Source organism: Sander vitreus, chromosome 19, assembly GCF_031162955.1.
Source record: "Sander vitreus isolate 19-12246 chromosome 19, sanVit1, whole genome shotgun sequence".
NCBI lineage: Eukaryota > Metazoa > Chordata > Actinopteri > Perciformes > Percidae > Sander > Sander vitreus.
The window spans coordinates 17,812,218-17,840,200 of NC_135873.1; the positions used below are offsets into that span (position 1 = coordinate 17,812,218).

Below are 27,983 nucleotides of genomic sequence, written 5' to 3' on the forward strand. Positions count from 1 at the left end.
ATCACATACCCTTCACCATACCTAGAGATTGGCATGGGGTACTTTCCATAAAATCATCTCTCAATGCAAATCAAACCAGCTATCAGGCTAACTGAGATAAAACCAGATGTTGACAAAGTTTCCTTTTGGGGACATAATATGAAATTGGGAAAAAGAAAGGTAATAAATTGCAATATATCGCAAATATTGTAAAATTTTTAAAATCGCAATAATATCGTATCGTGACATACTCTGACTACAGTACTCTCAGGTCCTCCGCTCAGTGTTTTTTGAGTGTTTTAAGACTCGAGGAGACGTTGCCTTTCAGCCGGTAGCTCCTAAGCTGTGGAATGCTCTTCCACTAAGCTTTTGGTCATTGGACTCGGTGGACTCTTATAAAAAGCATATAAATAACCCATCTGTTCAGACAGGCATTTAGGTAGCATGTGCAAACCTGCGACCTGTTTATTTTACCTGGTGTTTGATTTGTTCGTGTACATTTTGGTCTGGTGTTATCTCTTTGCTTTGTTGCTTGACTATATTGGATTTTATTTAGTTTTGTTGTATTTTTTGACTGTGAAGCACTTTGTGACTGGTGTCTGTGAAAGGTGCAATATAAATAAACTTTGCTTGCTAAAACTCTAAATATCTTGACCTCTGTTGCTTGAATTGTTAACATGTATTTAACAATTCTGTGTCCCACAACTGTGGGACTAATGTTTTCCAAAATTCTAATCGCAAATCAATTTAAAAACTGACAAAAAATATATCAACAAACAAGAAAACTATTTTTTTATCCAGCCATCCTGTAACATTAAAGGTGCTGTAGGTAGGATTGGGAAGATCCAGGACTTAGCCAAAGAATTTGAACATCAACAACTTCTACGCCCCTCCCCCCACAAGGGAGAATGAATGCGTGTGCATGAGCAGTGATTGACACGCAGTTAGACACCCCCCCCGGCCCTGATTGGTGCATCTGAACAGAGAGCTGTGGGTTTTTGCAAATCTCACTCCAGGCTGTAGGTGGAGCCAGAGGAGCTGGATTTATTTTTTTAATGACCTGCTTTATGTCGTTCTACTGGAACATTGGGTCAGTTTCAGCAAATATGACAGAAAGTTAGTTTTATAAGTCTTACCTACTGCATCTTAAAAAAAAGAGATAATTCACGTGTGAAAAAATGTCTCAAAGAATAAGCCCAAAGGTAGAAAAGGTTTATTACTGAAAAATCATTTAAACATTCCCTTTAAACTGGTAAACAAGTCATCAAGTCAGAATTACATTCTCAGAAGGTAAAATAGCTTGGTCGCTTCTAGCTATTTACACTGTGGTGCAGCTGTGCTCAAACACAACATCATTTCAGCATTTTACTCTTAAAAGTCATTAAAAAAAAAAAAATACATAGGAATGCATTCCAGAGTTCATATCTCATATACAACTGTTCATTCGTTTACTACTCATGCAGGAAAGCCTTTGGATCCTCGATACTCACAAAGGAGAAACTTCTCTAACACGGAAATCTATATGATATGAATAATGTGTCATTAATAATCAATAATCAGTATATAAGAGATTCAATAAATTATGAATACAAAAAAAACTGCTCAAACTATAGTGAAACAGCACAGTCAAAGAAAAATTTGGCATCTCATAACCACTTTAGTATTTAGTGTATATTTACAGTGCAGAGGGTTGGTTCCATGTTTTACATCACAGGGTGATAGGAACTGCAGGAGGTTTTTTTTTTTTACACAGTTGAGAAAGTTGTACAAAAAGTTGTCTTCGAGGAACATATGTAAGGTTCAGGGTTAGAAGAACAGCATGGTGCAGTATCGCATACAAAAACCCTGTGGATCAGTTCCAGACAAACATGCAACAATCCAGAAACTAATAAACTAATGAGGGTCTGGAAGAGTGTGGGACCTGGAAGCAAGCAACACACTTTATATAGAACGGTCAGCTCTACCAAATGAACTATAGTATCAATGTTGAACTCTTGTGCTGTATGTGTCTGTGCTGGCTGATACGTAGTTTAATTACTGGAATTGTTGGGGCTTTGTAAACTATAGAGTGTGGTCTAGACCTACTCTATCTGTAAATTGTCTTGAGATAACTCGTTATGATTTGGTACTATGAATAAAATTGAATTGAATTTTTTGTTCGACATTGTTTGATGTATATTAATTCTCCGTTTGAAAGCAGTAGTTTATCCCACAGTCGGCTTATCACCGATTAAGATTAGGAGGGTCTCTGGCTCCGAAAAGTTAATGACGCTCTGGATTTAACAGCAAGACTGTGTAACTTTTAAAAGAAGAAAAAACCCAATGCTCCTTTTTACAAAATAAAAGCTGGATTCAGTCTTACTTGGTCTGATATGACTGGTAGCTTATGGTGGCAAATGTTTAGATAGATATTGCTGTGTAACAGACATTGCTGAGTCATGTTGGCTTACTTTATGAGCCTTCTCTACTTCTGCTAAAGGTACACTACGATTTTCAAAAAGACGTGCAGATACATTTCACCACTTTTTGGTGTGACCGGGCCTTAAAGCTATAGTGCGTAGTTTCTGCCGCCAACACTGTTGGCGCGTCCACATGATACAAGCCTTCTGTGATCGCGCACGCGCACCAACCCCCCCTCCACGCAGTTTCTAGTAGCCAAGGAGGACACAGAGGATTAAAAAAACATGGACTCTTCAGAAGAAGTCATTATCTTCACTAGAGTTTCTGCGCGCGAAAGTAGCCGGATGACACCAATCTTCTGAACGTAGCCATACTGAGAAACACAGAGAGAGTTGTGTGGAGCTGATAGTCTTAATTAGCTTTGTAGCAACTCATTTGGCAACGGCTTGAATGTATGGACGTTCATTAATATCAAAAAGTTACGCACTAAAGCTTTAACTCTGTGATTTGGTTATCCACAGTTAACTATGCAAACCTTATGGGAAAATCAAAACATTACTTTTGCCTGTTGTATTTTCATGATCTTGCAGATATCTATTTTCCTCCCAGAATTATAAAATGTTTGGCCACAAGAAAGAATGTTTGAGTTAAATATTTCACAAGCTGCGCTGGCCACTGCTTTTATAGCACAGTCTGGGGAAATATAGGATGTCATCATTGTTTCTGCACCAGAGAAACAGTTTATCATTCTGGGTGTGATCACAAACATTTTGAAAAAATATTGAACACAAATTTGAAAATGCCTTTGTAGATACAACTTACTTCTGAATAAGAGGTAAAAAAATAAATAACGTTTGATTTTTCCCATATGGTTTGCATAGGAAGACCAATGTGACAAGTCACAGAGTTACATGGAATAGTCTCGCTTTGCCAGACCTTCCTCCGCAGCGCTGCGGAGGAAGGTCTGGCTAGTCCACACAGCATTCTGGGATGGGAGAAAAATGTGCTGTGGTTTACTGGCCTCTCTTTAAATCAATCACAATTGTCTTGGGCGGTGCTAAGCTCCGCACGGAGCCCGCTGCTAAATAGCCTCAGGAAGGAACTTGTTTTGGTGGAACACGTGTACGTTCAAAAGTAGTTTTAGTCGTGCAACAGAAACCTCAGATTGGACAGATAGTCTAGCTAGCTGTCTGGATTTACCCTGCAGAGATCTGAGGAGCAGTTAACCATAGTCCTGGGTAACCCTAACCCTAACCCATAGACCGGAGTTTAATGCCAACACAAAGAAAGCGGAAGGAAATGGAAATGTCCGCCAGCATCCATTTCGCCGGCGGAATGTCCTGCGCTCTGGAGCAATCCTGAAAGTGGAACGTAGTGGATTTGGACTACATATGGAGTGCTGAGGTCACAAGTAGGGCTAGGTTTTAGCATGTCGCCATTTAAAAATGTAATGTTTGAATTTGAATTGTCGGGTCTCTGTAAATTATAGAGTGTGGTCTAGACCTACTCTATCTGTAAAGGGTCTTGAGATAACTCTGGTTATGATTTGACACGTTTTCATTGCTAAAAGTAAAAGAGAGGTAAACACATGTGGTCTAATTGTGCTTGCTCTCAGGCAGGTCACCTTCTCATGTCTTTAAAACAACGGAGTTCTGAATCTTGGGAAATTAGGGAAATCGCTATTATCCTGTAATTGCCACTTGTGGCCACAGTGGCTGCTATTCAGCATACGTCCTATTATCCTATGATGGCCTTAATGCCGTTTCCAGACTTTCTTTGGGCATTTTTAGGCCTTTACTTGGATAGGACAGCTTAGACTTGAAAGGGGAGAGAGAAGGGGAATGACCTGCAGCAAAGGGCCGCAGGTCGGAGTCGAGTAGTAAACCTCTATATATGGACACCCGCTCTACCAGGTGAGCTAACCGGGGGCCCTGTTTCCAGACTTTCTATCCGATTGGAATTAAAGTCTGTGGGGAAATGCTTTTGGTTGTTGAGGTTGAAAAACGGCCAAACCTAATGGAATAATTAAAGATTTAAGGAAGTAGAGCAAGAATTTGAAAATGATGTCAATATTAGTTTTATATGTGTGTTTATTACAGAGATAGGTCCAGGATGCTTGTAGCCTAGCTTAGTACAAAGACTGCATTTCCCAGAATGTTGAAGATCTCCTTTAAATATTTCAAAAAGTATTACAAAGTCTCAGTTGTCATAGTGTCAATGTAAAAAAAAAAAAAATCCATACTGGCTTTTATAAACCCACATTACAACCCTGGTAGGAAATGAGGTAAAGCTGCTTTTCGGGGTGAATGCTCAATATACAACATTCTCTTTCAAGGTGAAGGTAAACAAATTGATAAAATTACAATAAATAAATAAGACAAAGTAGGGGTTTTCTCTCCTGCTCCGTTCTCGTCGGTCCTCTCCTCTGCTCTTCAGTTCATGTGTGCTTCTGCAAAACAAGGTTTAATAAACGGAAGAAAAAAACAGCGGTGAAGTGAACAAACAGCATACTGAGGATTCTGCTACATACAGCCTAACCAGAAGCTAGGCCAAGGGCAGCGCTCATCACCCCCAACCTGAGGTCATGAGATCATTTATAGGATTCGAAAGACAAAAACATCCTTCAGCTACATAGACTGAAGGTCATTATATATAATATAAACAAAATATAGGGCATCACTGTGACATCCAAGTCAAGAAAAGTCATAAATTCAGCAAAGTGACTCTGAATATGGCCACACGTAATCTGCAGACGCAGAATTCCGCAGAAATTTCCGCAGAAATTTCCGCAGAAATTTCCGCAGAAATTTCCGCAGATTTTCAACAAATGAATTTGATTAAAAGGTCCCATATGGTGAATGTTGTCGACACTTGTAATAATAATCTGAGCCTTTCAGGGGCAAAACGAGCACTTTAGTGAAGGTAAATACAAGCTGCACAATCGCCCTATTAACTTACATTGTAGCTTGTTTCGCCGCTGCCGACTGCAGAGATCTCGCTTAATACTGGACCAATGTCAAAGATTGTTGTTCCCATCATTCACTTAAGACACAAAAACTTAGGGAAATAGGGTCCAGGTTGAAAAAAACGGTAGTTACCCTTTAAGCAAGGGTGTGGTTTATTGCTTATGAGTTGAACTTTTCATTCTTAAAAAGGAAAATGTGTTATTTCTTCTTCAAAAGGTACACAGTCTCACTCAGTCTGACTGAGGTACTTTCCGCTGGACTAATGTTGTTTATTAATTATATCAGTCTTCCTTTCACTTGTTGAACCAACAAACGTATCAATAAACAATACTTCAGCATCTACCTCGCCCTCTCTGCAGTCATACCGTACCTGCCAGGGCCCCGCTGTGCTGCCGGAGCTGGCTGGTGAAGAAGCGTTCTCGCTGGGACACCTGCTCATCCCAGGCCTCCAGTATTTGCCGCTGCTCCCTGGGCTCCAGGCTCAGGGTGTCCGGGTGAGCCTCGTCGATGTGGGCCCTGACTCCCTCCAGGCTGTGGGAGTACTGCAGCTCCCCACACACCATGCACACCAGCAGCTGGTTGAGCGGATCGTAGTCCATGAGGTAGCGGTTCCTCCACACGGCGTCTGAGACGGGACCATCCTCGCCGGTATTATTCTCGTAGTCAGCGAACAGAAGCTCATCTGAACAGACAGTTTAAAGAGAAAACGCTTTGTGCCAATTTCTCCATCCTAATGTGCATTCCTTTCAGTTCAAAGTGACACAGTTGATACGTTACCTTCTGCTGGTGCTGTGTAAGTTGCGAATGGGTAGGATCCTGGGTCAGTGTCCTCTGAAGTGCTGTAAAAGAGACGGAATGGTTACGTTTGGTATTATCCCACATCTAGCTGGCAGCTAAACTAATTCCATGTCAATTATACAAAATTTCCCACCTCATTAGATGTTCTGACTCCTCAGTGGAGCTCAGCCACGGACCAGACTCCTACAGCGATTAGTCAGAGAGAGAGAGAGAAAAAAAAATCTGGGTTTGAGAAAATATAAAGATCGTAATAAACAAACTTATGCTTGAATCAAAACGTGCATGATTTGTGAACAGGCATGTGACCCCGCAAAGAGAATATTTATTATACAATGATCTTCCACTTTTCAATAAGCATGTAACCTGAGAGGTGTTTTATCATGACTAGTCTGTGTTCTCCATCATTTAATATGAGCATAATAATTAGACAGAGAGCCATTGAAACGCGTTGTTATATACACCTGTGCAGCTCTTACCTGTGTTTGCAGGTGGTCCTGAGCAGGCAGGATGGGCCTCAGTGGGGTGATTCCCTTGTCCCGAATGGCCTTCCTGGCTCTCTGCTCCTTCTTTTTTATCCTCCAGTACTCCCGCTTCCTCCTCAAAAAGTCCTCCTCAGACTCTCCTGGCATGGGCTTTGGTGGAACCATGGTGGTTACAGGTGCCAGCTTGGTGGGAGGTTGGATCATCTCTGTGTGGCTCGGAAGTTGAGCACAAGGGGTTTTGATTGGACTGAGGGGGGAACTGGGAGTTTGAGAGGGGTCAATGGGTTGCAGGTTGATGCTGGACAGTGGGTTGTCTGGGGGCTTCAGAGTAGGGAGGGAGGGGGCTGAGCCTACATCTGTGCCTCTAGACATCCACTTTCGTGAACCTGGCATGGCTTGCTGCGGATTACCGTGAGCTCCGTGATAGTTGGACACGATCTGTGAAAGCCCGACGTTCATGTGGTTCTGCTCACTTCTGGGTGAACAGGAGACACTGGTGACGGGCAATTTGACCTGGAGTGTGTCAGGTGACTGTTCAGCATTACTTGTTGTGGGGCTGACGACCAGGACAGCGGGGATGCTGGTCACTCCGCTCAGAGAAGCAATGGATGGCCTGGGCTGGAGGGCTGGCTTTGCTGGAGGATTTACACCCTTAACAGTGTTGATTATAACGAGACCTGGAGCCTGAAAGACGGCAACACAACATGAACAAATCATTAATCTCAGTTTTTCACAATTGAACATAATTAAATACAGCAGCCAGGCAATAACCTTTCTGAAACATGCACATATGTGTTTGCCCCTAGCTTTAAGTAGGACCCTCTAGTCACACTCCTCTCTATTTTTGCTGTTCAAGTGTCAAATGCCAGACATAGGTGTGCAGTATAATGACTCAGGTTTCAGCTGGAGAGGGCACTGGCCATACCTATAAACCTGAACTCTTTATGCTTACTAACAAGTCTAATGGCACAGGCACTGATATCTTTAGCATCACTGGATGCTATGGATTCAGTATAATCAGGGTTCATTATCTATCAATAGTGGTGTTTTTATTTAAGGGTCACCCACAACTCTGGCCACAAATGTGTGTTTTCCCGTAAGTTAGCTTGCCGTTTAATTTAATTAATGATAATTTAATATCCCAACAAACTAAACATTCTTACTCATATCCACACAGCTAGCCGCTGTAATTCAAATTGCAATAGCTTTTCTCACAGCTAAAACATGTTCCTGGGGTTCTCCGTCCATTGCCCGACCTAAATGGGTAAGTACTACCGTACTGGCTAGCAACTTTTGAATAGCGTGTCATTTTAACAAAGACTGATTAGCATACTGTTAGCATTCAAAAACATATCCTATGAGTCATATCCATTATCCTATTGTGAAAGTCTCATCTTTTTTGCTGCTGTCAAATGGAACAAGTGCACAGTATGCGTGGCATTCAAGTGGTCTCAGGGTTGAGATCACTGTTGCTAGGTGACTAACAAGAAAAACAGACATTTTTTTTTTGTGTTGTCGACATTTCAGTGTCATGCTAGGAAAACGAAAAGAGTATCCAACAAAAGTAATTATTAACAACAATGTCAAAAGTAACTCCCACAGGCTCCAACAGTTTTAAAAACAGAACTAGGAGCTTTAAGTTGTGAATGCCACATCAGTGGGTCTTTGGAATGGACTCTTCTCATAAACCCAATCACCCTTTAAGGCTTGTCATAATTCAAATGCTTGAAGTACTCACATTTGACAAAGATCTCGGTATCGTGTTTTAGCTTTTTAGAAAGAGAGGTGGAACAAGTGCACGTGCTAATGCAATAGAAGCTAGCTAGCAAAGTGAGCAGGACTTTAGCTCTGTACAGTCCTTGATCATTGCTTCTTTTAAACCTTGACTCTCTGAGGGCGTTTTCACACCTGTAGTTTGTTTGCTTTGGTCAGAATCAGTTGGTGAGTTTGTAAAATGGAGCGATTTTCCGTCAGTTTGGTTTGGTTTCACACCTGGAAAAATCCAAACGTACCAAAATGCGCCATTACAAATCACGCAAGAACGTCCACTCCTCTTATTGGTCGGATGTATCTTGGGGCGGGAGCAAGAAAGTAAAAGGTCATGTGTTCTGGACTAGTGCATATTTCTTGCATCTCCACGGTCAAACCAGCTCATTTCATTAGAACGATCAGACACTGATTTCGCGAGAGACGTCACTACGTCTGCTCTGGTCACCGACACTTTGCTCTGCTGTGAGGTGTCTCCAATTTTAGCGGCAGCTGGTTTGACCACGGAGATGCGAGTGACGGACGGCGAGCTTGACCGCTGTCCATTTCTGTGATAGAAACACTGCTGCTCTGCTGCAGTTTGCTGCTCTGCTGCATCGCAGATTGCTAAACACACCTGACTACAGGAGACACTAGCTCAGACTTGCGGAGTACGTATAGTTGGTGCGGTTCGAGTACGGATCACCTTCTCGCCACAAACGAACCGCTCCAGAGTTCGATTGAAAGTGTACCGAGACCACGTCTCCAAGCAGGTCTCGGTACGCTTGCTTGGTCCGCTTTTGGTGCGCACCTGAGTGCGAATGCAGCGTTCTCACCTGGCCTGACGAACCGAACCAGCGGGACAAATGAACTCTAGCGCGATTCAACCGAACTTAACGAGGCAGGTGTGAAAGCGCCCTAAGACTCAATCAAATAAATGCAAAACACTGCTGTATCAAGCTAGCATGTTAAACATTAGCGACTTATTACAATATCGGCTATTTGTTACACTGCAACACAATGTATCAGCATCTACATGTTGCAGTTGGTACAAAATTAACATTATTTCCATGTGTCCCATCACCTGAATGTTTCTCTGGGAAAGCCGACTGCTGCATTCTCCCTGTCTTTCTTTATGCCTGGCCCTTAACCTGGCCCTTTGCTGCCTCTTCATCAGCTTCCAGTACTCTCTCTTCCTCTGCAGGCTCATCCCACCGCTGTGCTCGGTCGCCACACTGTCGTTGACTGAGTTGCTGTTTTGGCATTGTTCTTGTGCCTGACACTGTTGTTCAAAGTGTTGTCTCTGTGGTTGTAATTGTTCCATGGGTAGGTGATGTAGCTTTGGCGGCTCTGGGGAACAGCAGCTTTGATGGCCTGCTTTTTTGGTGCGAAGCCTCTGGGTTCTGCGTGGTGAAGATGGGTTGTCAGAGGCTTCCATGGAGGGGTTTACTATGAATTTCGAAAGGGTTTGGGATGAGTGCTCACAAGTGGGATGCAGGACTGCCTCGTTGGAGGTGGAAAGAGATGGAAGTGTCCGGCTACTGTGGGATGAGTCCTTCAGATGAGGGCTTGGTGGACCTGCTTGTAACAAGGCATCAGTATCTGGCGGCCAGCTTTCCATCTCCAATTTCAAGTCAGCAGCAATAGGAGCCACCTCATTCTGAGGTAAATTTGGCTTTATCTCTTGCTCTGAGGCCTCTTCCGTTAATTCTGTTTTAATGCCAGTCTGCACACTTCTACACTCTGTCACTGTGCTAAGTGATTCTTCCAGGAGTTTCTTCATAGAGGCCACGGCTAGCAGAGTGGTAGCTTGGCTGTCTGCATTCAGAGCTAGGTCAGGCTCTGGCTGAGACGCTGGAGGTGGTGATGGGGAGGTTGGGGGTTTGATATCTGGACAGATGGCTTGTTCTGGTTGAGAATTTAGGTCAACTGCTGGCATAGACTCACTCTCTTGTTTTATCTCATTTGCATGTGGTGTAAGCGGAACACTGTTTATGGGGAGAAACTGTGCATTTCCTGAATGGTTAGTAAGACTTCTTCCTAGTGGTCCGGTGGTTACTGCTATTTGCTTCTGGGCTTTCCTCCTCTGCAGAGTCGCATTGGCCCTCGCTAGTAAGACACCCTGCCTCAATCGAGCAGCACGAGCTGCTCGCTGCTCTCGTTTCTTTATCCTCCAGTACTCCCTCTTTTTTGCCATCCTCTCCTCCTCTGTCAACTCTGGATCCAGAGAGAGTGCTGACAGTGATGGCGCACTACTTGAGATGGCCATTTTCATGACACAGCCACCGAGATTCGACCCTGCTGTCGATCCTCCAGAAACGGCATTTTGAGGGGTTTGAGGATGAGTGAGAGTGAGCTGACTAACCGTTTGGATTGCTAACTTGTGTAAATTAGGAACAGTTGTGCTTTCAATTTGAGTCCTTGGTCTGATTGACAGCAGTCCTGGTGGCTTGTTGACCGACTGTCCAGCAAAAGGAAAAGAGACTTTCACCTGAGCGGGGCGGAGGGGAGGGGGAGGCTGGGTTACATGAATGGGTGTACTACCTCTCCGTTTAGTATTGGGTTGATGCTGAGGTTTTGTAATAGGGGTATTATTAGAAACTGCATGACACTCTTCTTCACTTTTGTGCGCTGCTGTGTTGTGATCTGTAGGAACCTGGGGAATGTTAATGGTCACTGTCCCGTCCTCTTTGATGAACCCTCCAATGGTCTCAGAGGCGTGGGTGTGGGTGCTTCCTGCTGATTGGGCCAGTGCTCTGGCCCTCCTCATCTCCTCTAGGATTCTCTGGTAACGTTTCACTCTTCGCATCAGAGAGTCCCTCTCCTTCAACCGAGCCTTCACTTCCATTGACAGCTTAGCTCGCTGTTCGCGCTTTTTAACCCGCCAGTACTCTCGCCGTTTGGCTATTATTTGCTCAGGTGTGTCGTTAGGGTCAATCTGGGGGATATTTCTGGTACCGAAGACTGAAGTAAGCAACGGAGATTTGCATCTTATGTTTCTTTGATTTAGGAAATTCTTCTGGGCTTCGATGAACCTCTGTCTAGGGGTTTTACATCGTGCGATCCCTCGGGAAACATTGGAAAGATGTACATAACTTGGAAGCTTTCTCTGGGACTCCCCTAGCTTTCTCACGGAAATAGCACCACATGTGATGGCTGTCTGCGGCGTCCTATGTGGAGTTTGTACTTTTATCTGACCTGCTTGCAGGTTAACTGTCGTTAAACTTGCTGCCCCACTTTGCAGGTCATAATTTCCCCTTTTGGCAGATGTAAATGAAGTTTTGACCCGAGGAGGACACTGCTTCTGGCCTGCTCCTTTTAAAAATGACTGAGATGGAAGATGCTGAAGAATTGTGCTGCCTGCAAGTCCTGGTTTTTGTGCCGTTTGCCTCTGTAAAGTCATCTCCGCACTTTGCGTCCTTTCTCTGGCTTTAGCTATTTGAGCTGCCAACTTTGCCCTCTGCTCTCGCTTTTTGATCCGCCATTGCTCTCTGCGCTTGGCTGCTCTCTGCTCCTCTGACTCCAGGGAAGACTGTGAGTTGCTAACACCTTTAGCCCTCTGCAGGGTGACCAAGGCACTCTTTGTTCCACTTTGAGGTGTTGTGTTCACTGTTTTCCCCTCTGTTTTAATAGAAACTGGGACACATGGAGAAGACACATGAATCATACCTGTGGTCACATTGGTGGGTAAGAGTTTGGGCTGAATGCGTAATGCAACTTGTGCCTTGTGTTGTGTTTTGGGGACTGATGACCCCTGCATAGACACACATGGCTGAGGTGTTGTTTTAGCGGAGCTGCCATTAGTAGTTCTGGTCATCCTGACTGGAGGCACTGAGGAACGGGTGTTCAGCTGGGTTCCAATGGGTGTGAGTGAGGTAACGGCTCTGCTCACAGCACCCCTTGCTGTTAGGCATTTCACTGTGGCTGTGTTGCCCCTCGAAGCTTTGGCTGAGATGGAACATGATGCTGGCAACTGAGGCAAGACCTTGTTGAGTTTCATTGTACGGAGCCACTTCTCCTTTTGGTTTTCAGTGGTATCAACTGACCTACCCCCCACTGCATTTCCACTCTGTGATGCAGGAGAGACATTGACTGTTTTGTATGAGTCATCACTACTCTGCAAAGGAGAAGAGAAAGCGGCTAAAGTGGAATTAACCACCGCAGGGGCATGTAGATGTCGGAGCTTTTCCCCTTGACTGTGTTGTGTTGACGTTCCTCTGCGCTCTGTCAGTCGGGCCCTCTGCTCTCGTTTCTTGATTCTCCAGTATTGTCTCTTTTGGGTGAGGGTGGCGTCATCATATTCTGACGCAGGCCGATAGCGGTGAGACGTTGAACCACTTTTATCTTTTGTAGTTGGCATCGCCAGCTCGGACAGCCCATCAGTTCTCATCCAACTGGTTGGCTCTTGCTTGTCGCGCTTATTCAATTCATCCCCTGAGTCTAGAATCCTCACTGCCATTAACACCCATGGCGTCCTCCTATATGATACAGCAGGAGGTTCTTTGCTCTGCTGAGCAGCTGCCAAATCTCTTAGACATCACATCGGTATGCAGGTGTCCTGAGGAACAGAAAACAAGTCTTAGTTGCATCTTACTTTGAAATAAACCTGACAATGATATTTGTCAAGATATTATACACTCAGTGGCTACTTTATTAGGTACACCTGTACAATCAAATCGATCCAATGCAACAGCTCAGCCTTGCTAAGATTATAATGCTCAGGTTTTCGTTCATGTTGTCAGAGAGGTATTAATTCAACTGAATACTCACTGGCCCCTTTATTAGGTACACCTTTACAGTCTAATCAAACAGCCCTGACATACATTCTACCTTTAGTAAGATTATAATGTTCCTTTTTTGTTGACACTGTCAGAAAGGGGTTAATGCAACTTCATATTAGGGCTGCACCAATTGTTTCCATTATCGATTAGTCTGCCAAGGATTTACTCAATTAATCGATTAATCGTTTGGTCTATAAACTGTTGCCTATTTTATCGAAGGGAAATGCCCATTACAATTGACCAGAGCACATGTTGACGCACATGAAGTCTTGTTTTGTTTGACCAACAGTCTTACTACCATGGGAGACTAAGAAAACCAGCAAATTGTCACATTTTAGCAGCTGAAACCATAACATTTAAGTATTTAGTAACAGTAACAGTATAGCTTGGTAAAGATAGACTATGTGGCAGAGATGTTGTACTGGATCGCATTAGATATCTTGTCAGTGAACAGTTATTGAGACATCATCAAACCAAAAGCACACACATGTAAATTATACACGATGAAGGAATTTTCAAATATTTTGCATGTGAAATGTACGGCGTCTCATGTAAAAACATCAATCTAACGTGTGAATATTTCAGATGTGATTAAAATCCTATCTAAGCACACGTGATGAATTCACACGATAGAGCCACATGATTTTCAGATATTTCACACTTGAAATGTAAGACAGCATATGAAAACACCAAGTCATGATTTGATATCACATGTGAAATCACATTTCACATTTCAGTGCATGTGGTCTATCACATGCAGAAACATTTCAGATGCAATGGATTCACAAAGCCTATGTGGTTTAGGACATTTCACTTGTGAGAACATTCATTTCACTTGTGCGGTGACTTTACTCTTATCCATATTTACTCTTTCTGTACTAAAAAAAAAAAAAATGTTTGACTCAATGGAAATGTTCCCATTTCCAGTGACGCTTGTTTATGAAATACATGCTAATCAAAAGACAATGCATATGAACTAAGGCGCCCGTCTCCTTTCACACAACACGATTTACACGTGAGCACATCTTAGTTGTCTAAGCATTTAAATCTAGCATATAATATGAATATTAAACATTTCCATCCCACAGCATATTTGGTGATATAAACGCGTCGCGTAGCCTACATGTATGTACAAATGTGTTAGCTACAGGAACCAGGAAGGAAGCAGAGTGACACTGTCCCTTTAAACCTGTCCCTCTCTATCACAAATTATATCTGTCGAGAGCCATTTTTATTCTTTATACTGCTTCTATTTGATTGTAAACGTAGCGAAGCGACCCAGCGGAAGCGAAATTACCAAATACATCCAAAAACGAAGTAACAAATTGCAACATTAGGGCGTAAATCGTGCCTGAAGCGCTGTCTCTCAGCGGCACAATGGACAAGATCTTCCTCCTCTTGTCCACACGGACGGGCGCCTGTCTGAGTCGGCTGCCTGTCTAAAAGAAGCGAGAAAACCCGCGAATTACTGTCGTAAAGCAGGACGCTTGATAACATGTGGAAGAAAAACATGCATACCCGATACCTTTTAGTTACACCTAACTTTCCGGGACAGTTTTTGTGAACGTTTTTGGACAGATATGTTGCCAGGACACTGCAGCTACTTTCCGCCAGCCAGCCGTGCTCTGAGGCTGCCTTGACAACGCTGAAAAGTACCAGGATGTGGGACCTGGATGCTTGCTCTGGCTGTGTGTGTGTGTGTGTGTGTGTGTGTGTGTGTGTGTGTGTGTGTGTGTGTGTGTGTGTGTGTGTGTGTGCGCGCGCGCAGGACACAGAGACAGTACAACGCCCCCTCCTTTTCAAACCTGAAGCCATTAAGAAAGTGTATGAAAAAGAATTCAACAAAACTGTGGCTACGAGCTAATACGTCCACGAGTCACAATATCAGACTGAGTGGCTGCTAATTAGGCCTAAACTCATTTGTTATTTTAATTATTATTTAGTTATTTTATTTGGACAGGACTCACACATTCCATAACCAATCAAATGAACATTCAGTGACAATGCACAGAGATTAGGCTACATAAAGCTCGCAATAACATATAGCCTAGTCTTTTCCAACTTGGAGCAGCTGGACAAAGGTCCATTGATTTATTGTCTTTTTCTACAGATGACCTCAATGTATATATGCAGAACCATCAGGGATAGGGCTACAGTGTGATTTGTGGTTTATATCATATGCGCAATGATCACATTTGTATCATTAATGGGCACGTTTGATGACAAAAATAGTATATGTACCAGTGGTAGTAGGCTTGTAAGTAGTAGTAGTAGTAGTACAAAATAAAACATTTTCAAACAATCTCTTCATAAATATTATTCAAAATCTATTTCAAGAGGGGTGGGCCTTGGGCTCCAATGTCCAACAATATTACAATGTTTTAATTTCAGTATAATTTGAATAGCTACAAATAACATAAAATAAGAGAATGTGTAACTAGAGCTGACACAATTATCCATTAATCTACATCAGCACAAGTAGCCTACTGTCTGGATAAAAACGGACATGTTTTAATTTAAATATAATCAAAAGCAACAAATAACACTTCAGGAGGAAATGTTAGTTAGTTGGCAACCATTTTTAAAGCAAATTGTGCCACAAATGTTCTATGCTCCAGCTTCTCGCATATTTGCTGGTTTTCTTGGTATTCTGTGATAGCGACTAAATATTTCGGGTTTTTGACTAGCCCATTGTTCAGACAAAACAGGCTATTTAAATGTGTCAGCTGGGCTCTTGACCAAACAATAAATTGATTATTTAAGCAAATACTGGCAATATTAGTCAATAATGAAGATTAACTGTTAGTTTCAGTCCTATGTATAATAACGCAAGTTATTCTCTGGTATAGACCCACAATGTATTGTGTTAAAAACAACACTAAAAACAGGATTATATAAAAAAAAATAAAAAGTAGCCTAGGCTATGGGGTCCCCAGCACAACATATTATGAGCCTGAGCATGGGGCCCTGATTTGAAATGGACCCGCCTTGAGTTTTAACCGATGCTTTACCGAACCAAGCCGCCTCTATTATCGCATGATTTTGTGAGAACAACAGCATCAGTATTAGCGGCTTATCAGTATTATCGCCTGCTGCTCCGTTTGCTCCCCCCCTGGGGTGGATGTGCATTGTCGACGCTGCTACTGTCTCTTTAAATTTACCCAGGAGCCCCTTAAGGAGCCCCAGGGGCCCCTAGTCCGGCTCCCCACCCTGAAGACAAGCAAGAGCCTTAAAATACATTACTAGAGGCCTGCGCCGAGGCGCTCCCACACAGCGCAGGACGGAGGAACGGGCTTTATTCGCCAGCGGAATACATGATTGTGTGATTATATGAAAAGTTAACTTGGCTCCCGTGCGGGGCGCGTGGGGGGGGACATCGTAGAGCACGGGCCCGTCAGCGATGGGCTCGTTATAGAGCGCCTGCCAGATGCGTGTCGAACGGTGCCGAGCGGTGTGAACATGTCACTGTTGTAACACGGTGTTGTCAGTGTGACATGTCCCGCTTCAGCGCTACGATACAGTGAAGGAAGGAGGAACACTAGCCACTATTAAAACAGCGGGCAGGCCAGTGATGGAAGAGAAAGAATCGGGGGAAAGCGAGCCCGTGGACCTCCGGTGTGCCGAGCAGCCTGAGCTGCTCTCATTAATAATAAGCGGTGAGGAGGAAGCGACGCAAGAGGAGAGTGACTTGGGAGGTAAAGAAAAAAAACGTGTTATTATGCTGTGTGTTTCTCACCGCAAAGTGGGACTGCGTGGCTGTCAGAGCCACGGCCATTGTCAGACAGCCAGTTAATCCGTGTCAGGGACAATGCCATGGAGCAGCATGGCCCCTCCGTCTCTGTGGCTCCTATAAACAAAGGCTCAACAGCACGCAGGCAGGCGGACCGAGAAGCACAGCTGCCACCCAGTGGACAGCGGCGGCACAGGCCGCCTCGTACCAATGAGTAAACAATAATAAAATTGGTTATTGGAATAAATAGCCCCTATTAGATAATACGTAACATGGTAATTCCTTCACGTAGCACATAAAACTGTCTTAAACGTGTTGAACAGTAGCCTTTACAAACAGGAGTGCTAAAAATCAAACTGCTCTTTGCAGCTTTTCATTAGCCTATCACGAACCAAACAATGACAGCTTAAACTATTGAGAACATCTCTCATTTATTTATAACAGGTTGCCTTCTCTGATCCTCAGGATGCAATTTATATCAAGAGAGACTTGTGCACAAAATTAGACACCAAAGTTCACATACAACATAAGCAGTAGGTTAGTTCCACATTTAGGGAAAGTACACCGTTTGATCAGCACACAGATATTATAGCCTGACCAATACAGATTTTTGTGGCCAATATCAAAGTTATGTGAATGGTTATAGCGGCCAGTAGCCTATTATTTTTCTTAATATAAGCCAGGGGTCTTCAACGTTTTTTAAGCGAAGGACCCCTTAGCTGAAAAAGAGACCCCCTACTACATATATTGTATAAAATGTAGTTGTGTATTAAACTGGACCTACAATAACGTGTAGGGCTGCCTAAAGCACCTTTTTATGGTGCATTTATTACCAAGCTTTTAAAAAAAAAAAAAAATGATTGGCATATTCATGTTTATAGCCTACATCATGTTTTAATGATAAAATGTGGCACAGTAAATCCTGAAGCTTCACTCTACCTTAGCTGTAGGCCAGTAGCCTATCATCAATGTTGTGTAAATAAAAAAAAAAATAGCTTTACTAATATGTTGGATTCATGTTAATGCATATTTTCAGACATATTTTATTTATTTTTTTAAACCATCAAAAAATAATTTGGCGGCCGCCCTCCTGAAGCAACTCTGAAAACCCCTTAAGGGTCCCAGACCTCTGATATAAACACAAACCATTATGTAGCCTATATGTGGCTTTCTTAAATGCTAGATATGTAGAAGAAGATATGTGGGGACATTTTACAGCGTACAGTCTAAACTATGTTCTAAATGAACTCAAACATATCTTTGATATTCCCGTTCTGCAATTTCTTGTCCCTTTAGGCCTACATACATTGCTAGTACACCTGATCAAGTGGATTGGCCAGATTAGATACAGTGTCTAAGTCACTATAATTAAACATTTTAACAAAATAATTAACAAAGAGAATGTCGGTTTAAGAAACTGTCTACATATAGCTAAGAAGCGGTGTGCACTTACAGCCTCATGTTACATAACAACACAGCATAATGATTCCAGTCAGATCCACGCGGAGAGGTTTACAGATTTGTAGAATCGGCCGTCCCTATTATAAAGATATTTACATGTGCCTGCAGATATTTAGCTGCCATAAACATATCTAAACAGACACCATACCGGAGCTGCCCCCTCCTAGTCGATAAGTCGACGAAGATTTCTTAAGTCGATTAGTCATTTTTTATGCTTTTTTAATGCTGAATGACTTATTTCCAAGAAACTTATGAACACATCTCTGGTAAACACACAATTTAAAGTGATGCTTTTACATTTTTACATGATTCCTTGTGGAGAAACTCAGTTTGACAGATGTGTCGATTAAATCAACTCAGGGTTTTTCCTGCATAGAGGAATTTTTCATCGAGGACGGCCCTACACTATACCAGGATTGATCTCTTTTCTCTCTTGTTTCTGTCAGAAGAGGACGGTCTTGCCAATGGCCACGGTGAGGAGGAATCAGAGGCTGGCATGGTCACACCTGTCCGGTCTCCATGCACCAGCTACTGGAACATCACAGAGGGGCCGGACCACCCACTGCTCTCCCCGGCCCCTGGGCCCTCTGGACGTAAACCCAGGGTCCAGAGGGCCTCGCGTCCAGGCCTGAGCCGGATCCCTGGGCGTGACCACCGCCGCTACTACCACGAGTACTGGCGCAGCGAGTACCTGATGGACTTTGACCCCCAGCGGCACGGCATGATCTGCATGGTGTGCGGCAGCTCGCTGGCCACCCTGAAGCTCAGCACCATCAAGAGGCACATCCGACAGAAGCACCCTGACTCCCTGCTGTGGAGCGCTGCCGACAAGGAGGTGATCCGCTCGGGTTGGGAGAGCCACCTGAGCCTGGGGGGGGGCCAGAGGCCATACAGCTCTGCTGCTGGACCTTCACCTCAGGAAGAAGAGGAGCAGCTAGACTCAGACCAACATGCTGCCGGTGGGTAGGACTCTTGGCAAGAAGTTTCTAAATCGCACACTTGGTGGCAGTATGAGTCAATGTCTTGGCATGGTGGTGTGAGGCTGAGACGATGATGTAATGAATCAGTGGTGACGTGTCGGGGCTGGAGAGGGAAGGACTGTGCCTGTTCCCTGTTCTGAGGTAGCCTATGTTATATAGTTTGGACTATGGTCATATAAGTTATGAGCACCCCTTTCACATGTAAGGCAAATCAAGCAAAGACTATAGCTTCACTTACAACAAATAAAAAGCCAAAAACTGGGAAATCTGACATCTGAGATTTCCAACTCGACTGTAAAACAACACTACTTTGATGGGCTCTGTTGTTATAAATATGTAGCCAGGAGTCTTGTAGTTCACGCAAAAGTGAAGACTTTGGCATTGGTGAAGTCTGAAGCAGGGCAGTAGCCAGGATCTATAAGTGTACAGAAGTCTAGAGTCCAAGCCCCCCACACACACACACACACACCTTTAACCTTGTTACCTTATCTGAGCTGTAAACAGAAGAGGTGGGGGAGTATAGCCAGGTTGTCTGTCTGTCTGTCATCCGTCCGTCCGTCCGCCTGTCCCATTCTCCTGAACATGATACCTCAGGAACGCCTTGGTGGAATTTCTTCACATTTGGTACAAACGTCCAGTTGGACTCAAAGATGAAGTGATTAGATTTTGTCAGTCAAAGGTCACCTCACAAAACACATTTTTGGCCACAACTCAAGACTTCATACGCCAATTATGATAAACCTTCACACAAATGTCTAATAGGATAAAATGATGAAGTGATGACATTTGATCCCCAAAAGGTCAAAGGTCATCTTCACTGTGACATCATAATGTTCTGCACAAACACTTTCCTGGCCATTACTCAACACCATCACACACAGAACAGAAGGGGAGACATTTGGTTGGTACAGATACTGACACTTCTCGTGCCCAACTTGAGACTGTGGTGACTGTTTAGATCTTCTGTGCTGCCGGGTTGACGATGTGTGTGAAGCATCCACATTTTGCCAGAAAATACACTTAATACCTTTTTAATACATTGCTTCAAAGTCTTTACTAAATGTATTATATAAGTCTGGACAAAAATGGATGTAAACTGCAACTTGACTTGTTGGAGGAGGGATACAACCGCAAGCTATGAAGCTTGTAAGATCAACATATAGTGGTTTCCATATAGTGGTGAATGCTTTGGTTATTCTGGCTCCAGTAACACGTAAGCCTAGTTGACATACATTAAATAAAAAATATATCTAAAAGAACATTGAAGAGCCGCTGTAAGTAGAATTTGACATTTTCACCATTAAAAACAGTGGCCAACAGCAATGATACCCAAGAAGAACATTTTATTAATGTTGTTTTGTTTCATATTTTCCAAATACAGCAGAACCCCCAGAGCCTGTGACACCCCAAGAGCAGCCCCAACAACCTCCCAGTCTGTCTCCCCGCTCTGAGGAGGGTGAAGCCCCCCAGCCCCAACAGGAGGAGCAGGACGTTCCGGGGCCCTCGGCCCGGACCCTGGAACGCTACCTGAACGACTCGCTGCACGCCTGGTTCCGCCAGGAGTTCCTGATGGAGTACGAGGCGGAGGCCGGCCGGCTGCTGTGCATGGTGTGTGGAGGAGAACTGCCCTCACTGCACCTGGACCACATCAAGAGCCACGTGCTGGACACCCACCCCAACTCGTTGGTCTACAGCTCCGAGGAGAAGCACTGCATCCTGCAGGCCTGGGCTCAGACTCACGGTAACAACAGAGGGCACACAGGACACTATATACTAGAGAGAGACCTCGACTAGTCGAGTGTTCGATGCTTCGATCAAAAGAGCCTGATTGACTGTTGACTGACTATTTGCAGTGAAAAACAAAACGTGCGATTGATCCCAAACAGCTGGATAGCAGCATCAGTCCCTCCCCTCTTTCCGCTAAAGCCCAAAACGGTCTCCTAAGCCCCTCACCCCACAAGGGAGAATGAACGCGTGTGCCTGAGCAGTGATTGACACGCAGTTAGACACCCCCCCGGCCCTGATTGGTGCATCTGAACAGGGAGCTGTGGGTTTTTGCAAATCGCACTACAGGCTCGAACATTGGGTCAGTTTCAGCAAATATGACAGAAAAGTTAGTTTTATAAGTCTTACCTACTGCACCTTTTAATGGTTTTGAATACACCTGTGCTTTTCCTACTATGACATGTCAACATGTCTGCCGTGAAAAAAAAGGTCTCTAGAACTAGATAATGTATGGTTTGATCATTTCATCTTATCTTTTAGTCTTATCAGTCTGACATTTGAAACATATTGACGTCACGAGCACAAGTCCACCTGTCAACTCACGCACCAACCCTTCATTATCACTGCTTGTCTGAATCAGCGTTGCCACGGTAACAGGGTGAGCCTGGACACCCCGTCACCATCTCAAATCTTCCAACACTGCCTCCTGGTCACGGTCCATGTCTGTTTGTTTTTAGGAATTTCTCAGTGTGCTCCATCAGCATCCACCAATATCATCAATAAGATTACCGTATTGGTCCAAATATAAAACAGGTTTTTTTTTCCATAGAAATAAAGTCTGAAAAGGTGGGGTCACCTTATAATCGGGGTCTAGACTTTAAGCTATTCATGTCGCAGAAGGGACGTCACCTGTTTCAGCAGCCAATAGAGAAGTCAGCTATAAACTATAGAAATGAAATGATCCATAATCCATTTTATTTGAATGTTAAACAAAACAAATGTTGAAACAAACAGCTGGTCGAAAAAAGCAAAGTTTTAGATGGAGCCTCAACGAGCGCCCGATAGCACGTTAACGTTATACGGTGGAGAGAGATAGAGAGTGACTGAAGAGAGAGCGAGAGAGCCCAGCGGCGTTAGAACAAAGCCGTGACTCAGTGAAATAAAACGTGTTTTGGCTGATTCATCACTAGAAGTGTAACTGTAGCAAGCATCGCAATATCACTAACGTTATCTACATTCATACATAGACGCAACAAATGATATATCCAGCTACAAAAAGCCTGGAAGCCGGAAGTAGAACAGAAGTGCAACGAGGCTTTGTCATGGAGATGTTACACCGTCTAAAAATGCAAACAGCCGGAGAAACTCTTACCGTGGTCCTCAAAGCGGCCGCTTCCAAGAGATTGACAGGAGAGTGTGTGATTACGTAACGATGGGATGCCCATTACCAGAGCAGTCGCTGAAGGCTGAAGGGCTTGGAAATATATACCATTACTTTCAATGTGACACTTTCATCTAAAAAGTTTTTAATAAAAAATTTATTTTATTTAAAAGATGTTAAAAACAACAGCCCACCTTATTTCATTCAATGTGTTTTTATTAGAATTATTTTCTTTATGAAAAACACTCATTTTTCCAAAAATGAGTGTTGAAAAAGAGGGGGTCGTCTTATAATCGGGGTCGTCTGATATTCGGACCAATACGGTATTTAGTTTTATCATTTTATAATTCAACAACAGTTCCCAAACAGTGCCAAACCCTCATGGGACCTGTAGTTGTTAGATGCTGAAGAAGTAATCTTTGTATATCTTCTAATCTGTCGTATGTTATGTGTCGTATGCTTCTCTACCCCGTAACAGAAGAATTAGAAAACTCAATCAAATCAGAGCCTAACACCAAAGAAGGCGGGGCGGACCTCTTTGCTCAGGAAGTGGAGGCCATCCAGATCAACAGTGACTTGTACCCAGAGGGTGACGGCACTTTAACTCAGGACCCTTGTCTTATTGCTGAGGATGGAGGTGTCGGAGCGGCGCAGCAGGGACCCCCGCCCCTCCGCCAGCCCAGGAAGAGACGGCTGCGCGGGGGCGACCCGTGGCGGCTCCGCCTCGACTACCTGGTGGCCTACGGGCCTCAGGGCCAGGGCACGTACTGCATGGTGTGTTCTCAGGTCCTGCACCAAATCAAAGTCAGCAGCTTCCGCCGCCACATCCAGGAATGTCACCCTGAGACCACCACCCTGAGCCGGCAAGAGCGGGAAGCCATGGCCGCCGCCTGGACCAAAGATTATTCTAGTGAAGGCACGCACATTCAAGATGGTGAGATGCTTTTAGCCACTGTTACTTACTACTGCAAACTGTAAATTCTTAAATAGTGGTGTTTATGAAGTTAAGCTGCAGATAGAGACCTTTGGTCGAACAGGCTTACACTAGAGACATTCTTTATTTTTCCTTGTTTTATAAGTATATTTTATCCCTGAGCACGTCCTCCATATCTATAGTGGACAGAATGGTGTCCGTTTCCACAGCACTACTGTCATACTCACCACTCTGCTGCTCTCACTCTCTCTCGTTAACAGAAATACTGTCTCATTCCAAAAGCTTCTACTTTTTCTTTTTTTTACCTATGTTAAAGCTTTAGTGCCTAACTTTTTGATATTAATCTGTTACATTCAAGCCGTTGCCAAATGAGTTGATACATATAGCTAATTAAGACTATCAGCTCCACACAACTCACTCTGTGTTTCTCAGTATGACTATGTTCAGAAGATTGTGGCGTCTGGTGACTTTCCCGTGCAGAAACTCGAGTGAAAATAATGACCTCTTCTGAAGAGTCCGTCATGTTTTTTTAATCCTCCGTGTCCTCCTTGGCTACTAGCAACTCACGGAAGACTTGTATCATGTGGACGCGCCGACAGTGTTACTTAGAATTCCTCATGGGGGAGACAGAAACTATGCACTGTAGCTTTAAGCCAGTGTCAATATAATCTTGCATAGTCAGACCTATCTCCACAGCGATGTATCAGCACTGCACTGTAGAGATAGGCTACACCCATTATCATTCTGCTATAGGGGGAAAAAAAACACTATCTTGTTTGTATTTCTTTAAAGTAATCACAACCGCCCTGGGCGGCGCTACGCCCCAGGTGACGGTGCCCTTTCAAAAGCGATAGCGGAGATAGCAGAAGGGGACGAGAATGCTCTCTACATCCGATAAGCCAGACTAGTGTCAATACAACTCAACATTTCCTGCACAGATGTTTCACATTAAAAGCTTTTCACTTACATTTATGTGGCAGACCTTTTTGTCTAAAAAATAATGAGTGCAAAGAATTTACAGGAAGTATTGCAGTACAATGGAAGTAACAGCAAAAAAAAGTGGAAAGTGAATTAGAATTAATGAATGAATACATTTTTGTTAAAAGCCGAGGCTCAGAGCAGAGTGGCGAGAATGACACGGTGACTGATGACTTAGAGCTGTGGAAATGTCACTTATGCTGAATTTATCATGTGAGCAATACAGGTACTGTACTATTGGTGCAGGCCATGCACACCAACCCGGCTGTTTACAAATGCACAATTTTTATTTGGGCATGTATTTCAGAATTTACGGTCTATACAAATTGTGTGTTCATTTGTGACAGTAGAATATGATTTGAGAAAATAGGATGAATCCACTGTGTGTCCTAATGGAATTGTATGTTTTTTTCTTTAAAGAGTAACTTAGGGATTTTTCAACCTGGAGTAACTGATGGGAACAACAATTTCAAAAATTGGTCCAGTATTAAAGCTTTAGTACGTAACTTTTTGATATTAATGAACGTCCGTTACATTCAAGCCGTTGCCAAATGAGTTGCTACAAAGCTAATTAAGACTATCAGCTCCACACAACTCTCTCTGTGTTTCTCAGTATGACTACGTTCAGAAGATTGGTGTCATCCGGCTACTTTCTCGCACAGAAACTCGAGTGAAGATAATGACCTCTTCTGAAAAGGGGGGAGAGATCACGGAAGGCTTGTATCATGTGGACACGCCGACAGTTTTGTTGTCATTACTTAGAATTCCTCATGGGGGCGACAAAAAAGACGCACTATAGCTTTAAACAAGATCGTTAGCTGCTAAAGCTAACTTTCGGGGCATGAACGAACGATGAACGCCGTGCAACCAGTAACATAGCTCAAACACAGCGTTCGTGATTCGACGGCTCATGACTGTTTTCCACAATGGCGCCCACATGTAAACATGAAAGCTACTGTCTTCATAATCTATCTTTTTAATAAACTGTCTGTACACTTACAAAGTTCTCAATGCTTCGGTTTACATGTAGGGACCCTCATTATGCTACCGTTGAAGTGTGGTGCTATTTTGAGCCTCGTTAGTGGTATAAAATAGCGATTTACCCTCTGCCCCGAAAGCTAGCGTTAGCAGCTAACCACCGGTTTGCGGTAGCTTGTTTAAAGCTAGAGACGCATTCGATTAGCATGAAAACATATCCCAGAGAACGTTTGACTCAGTACATATATGTTATTAACCCCTAGGTTCATTTTGCGACAGAATTGTCCTTTAAGTGAACATTGATGGTGGTTCCATGCTTTTGGTGCATAGAAACTGAAAACAGATTTACCAAACTCAGAGTTAACCTGTGCAACATGAAGCAAATACAAATCTTGACTTATTGCAACTTAAAGATACAAAAATATGACATAGCAGCTTTTGATGTAAGAAAGGCAGCTTTGCTTGTCAGTAGTTCTTGGCTAAGGGTGTCAGAGTGAGGTGGTTTCATTTAGTTTAACTACTGCAGCCCCCTCCCTGCTGTTTTAGCAGAAATCAACCCAAGCGAAGCCGATGTCCTGAATACCACAGGAGAGAGCAACGAGGACACCTCCCCTGATGTCAGAACACACAGCAAAATGGTGAAGAAGGAGGAGCGTGCGAGCGGAGGGAAGGGCAGAGCGAGGGACGACGGCGCCGCGGCCACGCCGTCTCGACACAGCCATTACCCCGGGAAGGACCAGCGGAGGAACTACCAGGCGCGCTGGCGGATGGAGTACCTGATGGATTACGACTGCCGCAGACACGGGCTCATCTGCATGGTGTGTGGAGCCACTCTGGCCACGCTGAAGGTCAGCACCATCAAGAGGCACATCCAGCAGGTGCACCCCCACTCTCTGGACTACGGCCCCGAGGAGAAGCAGCAGGCCCTGCTGAGCTACAACCAGGCCGCCATGCACTTCGTCCACTCTGACGACTGCTTCTCGGCCCAGGACCACGGACACACTGAACTGGCTCCCACTCCAGCACACTTTGGCACGTAGAAAGGGCTTCCGTCCGATGCTCCTCCCGCGGCCCCTGTTCAGAAACAGCCTTCCTACCTTCTTTCTTAAAGAGAAATTCAAGTATTAGCCCAAGAGGGCCTTATTCTCGGCCCTCTGACTTTGTTCAAAATTTCCCAAATCTCTACATTGCAGGTACAGAGTGAAATGGTATCATGAAAAGTCTGAGAATAAGACCCAGGCTGACAAATACTGGAATTTCCCTTTTTTGAAAAAAAATCTGTGGCGGGGAGCAACTGCCACAGAGGAAATGTCACAACCTGAATATGTAATCACCTACAAATGTCATGGCCTAAAAAGAAGAAAAAAAATGAAAGTCCAGCCCAGCTCATTTAAAACTAAAGCCTTATCTGAACAGGATCGGTGTTACCTGAGGACCTCGTGAGATTTAGGAAATTATTTATAATAAAAAACAATATTTATAATAACAAGAATAAAACATTCCTGACCTTCCTGCTAGGTAGCTAGCTGATCCCTCTAAATGTGTGCCTAAAATGCTGTTAAGGGTTTCAGTAGTTTCCAGTACAGCTTGATAATTGTCCAAGCAGAGGCAGAAAAACATAGGGCTGACAATGAGTTACCTAGGGCTCCATTCATCATGGTGAAATAAGTTGTCAGCAATTTGCACTGGAAATGTTCCCCAGCCGACGACAGACGGCAGGTTGGCGTCTCGAGGCGGAAAACAGTTGACTTCTGCGACTCTGACATCACATGAGGTCCTCAGGCGAGGGTCAGATCAGACCAGAGTCTGTGACCGGGAAATCTTGGAGCTATTGTGGCTGGCTAGCGTTAGCATGTTTACGGCTAGCTAGCATGTTAGCTCGCCCACTAGTAGGGCTTGGTATCGTTCAAAGAAATTCAATACTGGTGCCGATACCAATACTGTGACTTCGATTCCTGTTCTTGAACAATACTTTTTTTCGATGTCAATTTCATAAAACCCATTTCAACAAAAAGAAATTACAAAAAACTAAAAAACATTTATATTTATTTTTCAGCTCCTACTACGTCTCTGTGTAACGTAGAGTTTTTCCTGCATGCTTCTACGACGTGTAACGTTAGACAGCCAATCACAAACATTATTAGATCTCGGTCGAAGCATGCTGCGTGCTCATTGGCTCACCGACGCCGATGAGATTTGCTCCTTAGGTATTGAAATTTGGTATCGAATGACGTGGCATTTTTCCATACTCGATACTAAGGAGGCATTTCGGCCGGTGCCTAAACAGTATGGAATTGGTTACCCAGCACTACCCACTAGCCCTGCAGGTAGCCACTACTTCACCAACCAATCAACCCATTAGCAAGTCGCCATGGTGCTTTTGTGCAGAGTGAAACTGTGGTGAACTGTACCATTCTAATGTGTGCCATGGACCAATTATAGAAAAGTGAATTTAGTCTGAATTCAGTCGGCCACTAATATTGATATCGGGGCTTTAGATCTCTTGCATGAGTGTCTGGATATTTATTTATTTTAACTCCAAATTGGCATATTTGTAGTAATGGTATGTCTACCTGTTATCTTTCAGGTACAGGAGGGGGCCCAGGGAGGGAGGGGGGGGGGGGGGCAACAGGGGGCTCAGGGCTTGTTTCTGACCGGGGTCTG

At 43.8% G+C, this 27,983-nt stretch overlaps 2 protein-coding genes across 6 annotated transcripts; one reads left to right on the forward strand and one right to left on the reverse strand.

Moving 5' to 3' along the window:
• Positions 1 to 1,170: 1,170 nt before the first annotated feature.
• On the reverse strand, positions 1,171 to 17,005 carry LOC144534641 (uncharacterized). 3 transcript variants are annotated; one of them, XM_078276656.1, is made up of 7 exons: positions 16,889 to 17,005; positions 9,456 to 12,929; positions 6,620 to 7,309; positions 6,277 to 6,326; positions 6,123 to 6,184; positions 5,716 to 6,027; positions 1,171 to 4,828 (listed from the first exon to the last, which is right to left on the reverse strand). In XM_078276656.1, the coding sequence occupies exons 2-7, from the start codon at positions 12,828 to 12,830 to the stop codon at positions 4,812 to 4,814; spliced, it is 4,506 nt and encodes a 1,501-aa protein (XP_078132782.1). In that variant the 5' UTR covers positions 12,831 to 12,929; positions 16,889 to 17,005; the 3' UTR covers positions 1,171 to 4,811. The 3 variants fall into 3 exon arrangements, with proteins under 3 accessions (XP_078132782.1, XP_078132780.1, XP_078132783.1); XM_078276654.1 differs by lacking the exon at positions 16,889 to 17,005 and adding an exon at positions 14,678 to 14,809; XM_078276657.1 differs by lacking the exon at positions 16,889 to 17,005 and adding an exon at positions 14,671 to 14,809.
• On the forward strand, positions 16,177 to 27,920 carry zfta (zinc finger translocation associated). 3 transcript variants are annotated; one of them, XM_078276660.1, is made up of 5 exons: positions 16,177 to 16,847; positions 18,790 to 19,302; positions 20,705 to 21,064; positions 22,911 to 23,363; positions 25,866 to 27,920. In XM_078276660.1, exons 1-5 carry the CDS (start codon positions 16,724 to 16,726, stop codon positions 26,357 to 26,359), a joined length of 1,944 nt encoding a protein of 647 aa, XP_078132786.1. In that variant the 5' UTR covers positions 16,177 to 16,723; the 3' UTR covers positions 26,360 to 27,920. The 3 variants fall into 3 exon arrangements, with proteins under 3 accessions (XP_078132786.1, XP_078132784.1, XP_078132785.1); XM_078276658.1 differs by having other exon boundaries at positions 16,178 to 16,847; positions 22,908 to 23,363; XM_078276659.1 differs by having other exon boundaries at positions 16,179 to 16,847; positions 22,908 to 23,363; positions 25,869 to 27,920.
• The last annotated feature ends 63 nt before the right edge of the window (positions 27,921 to 27,983 follow it).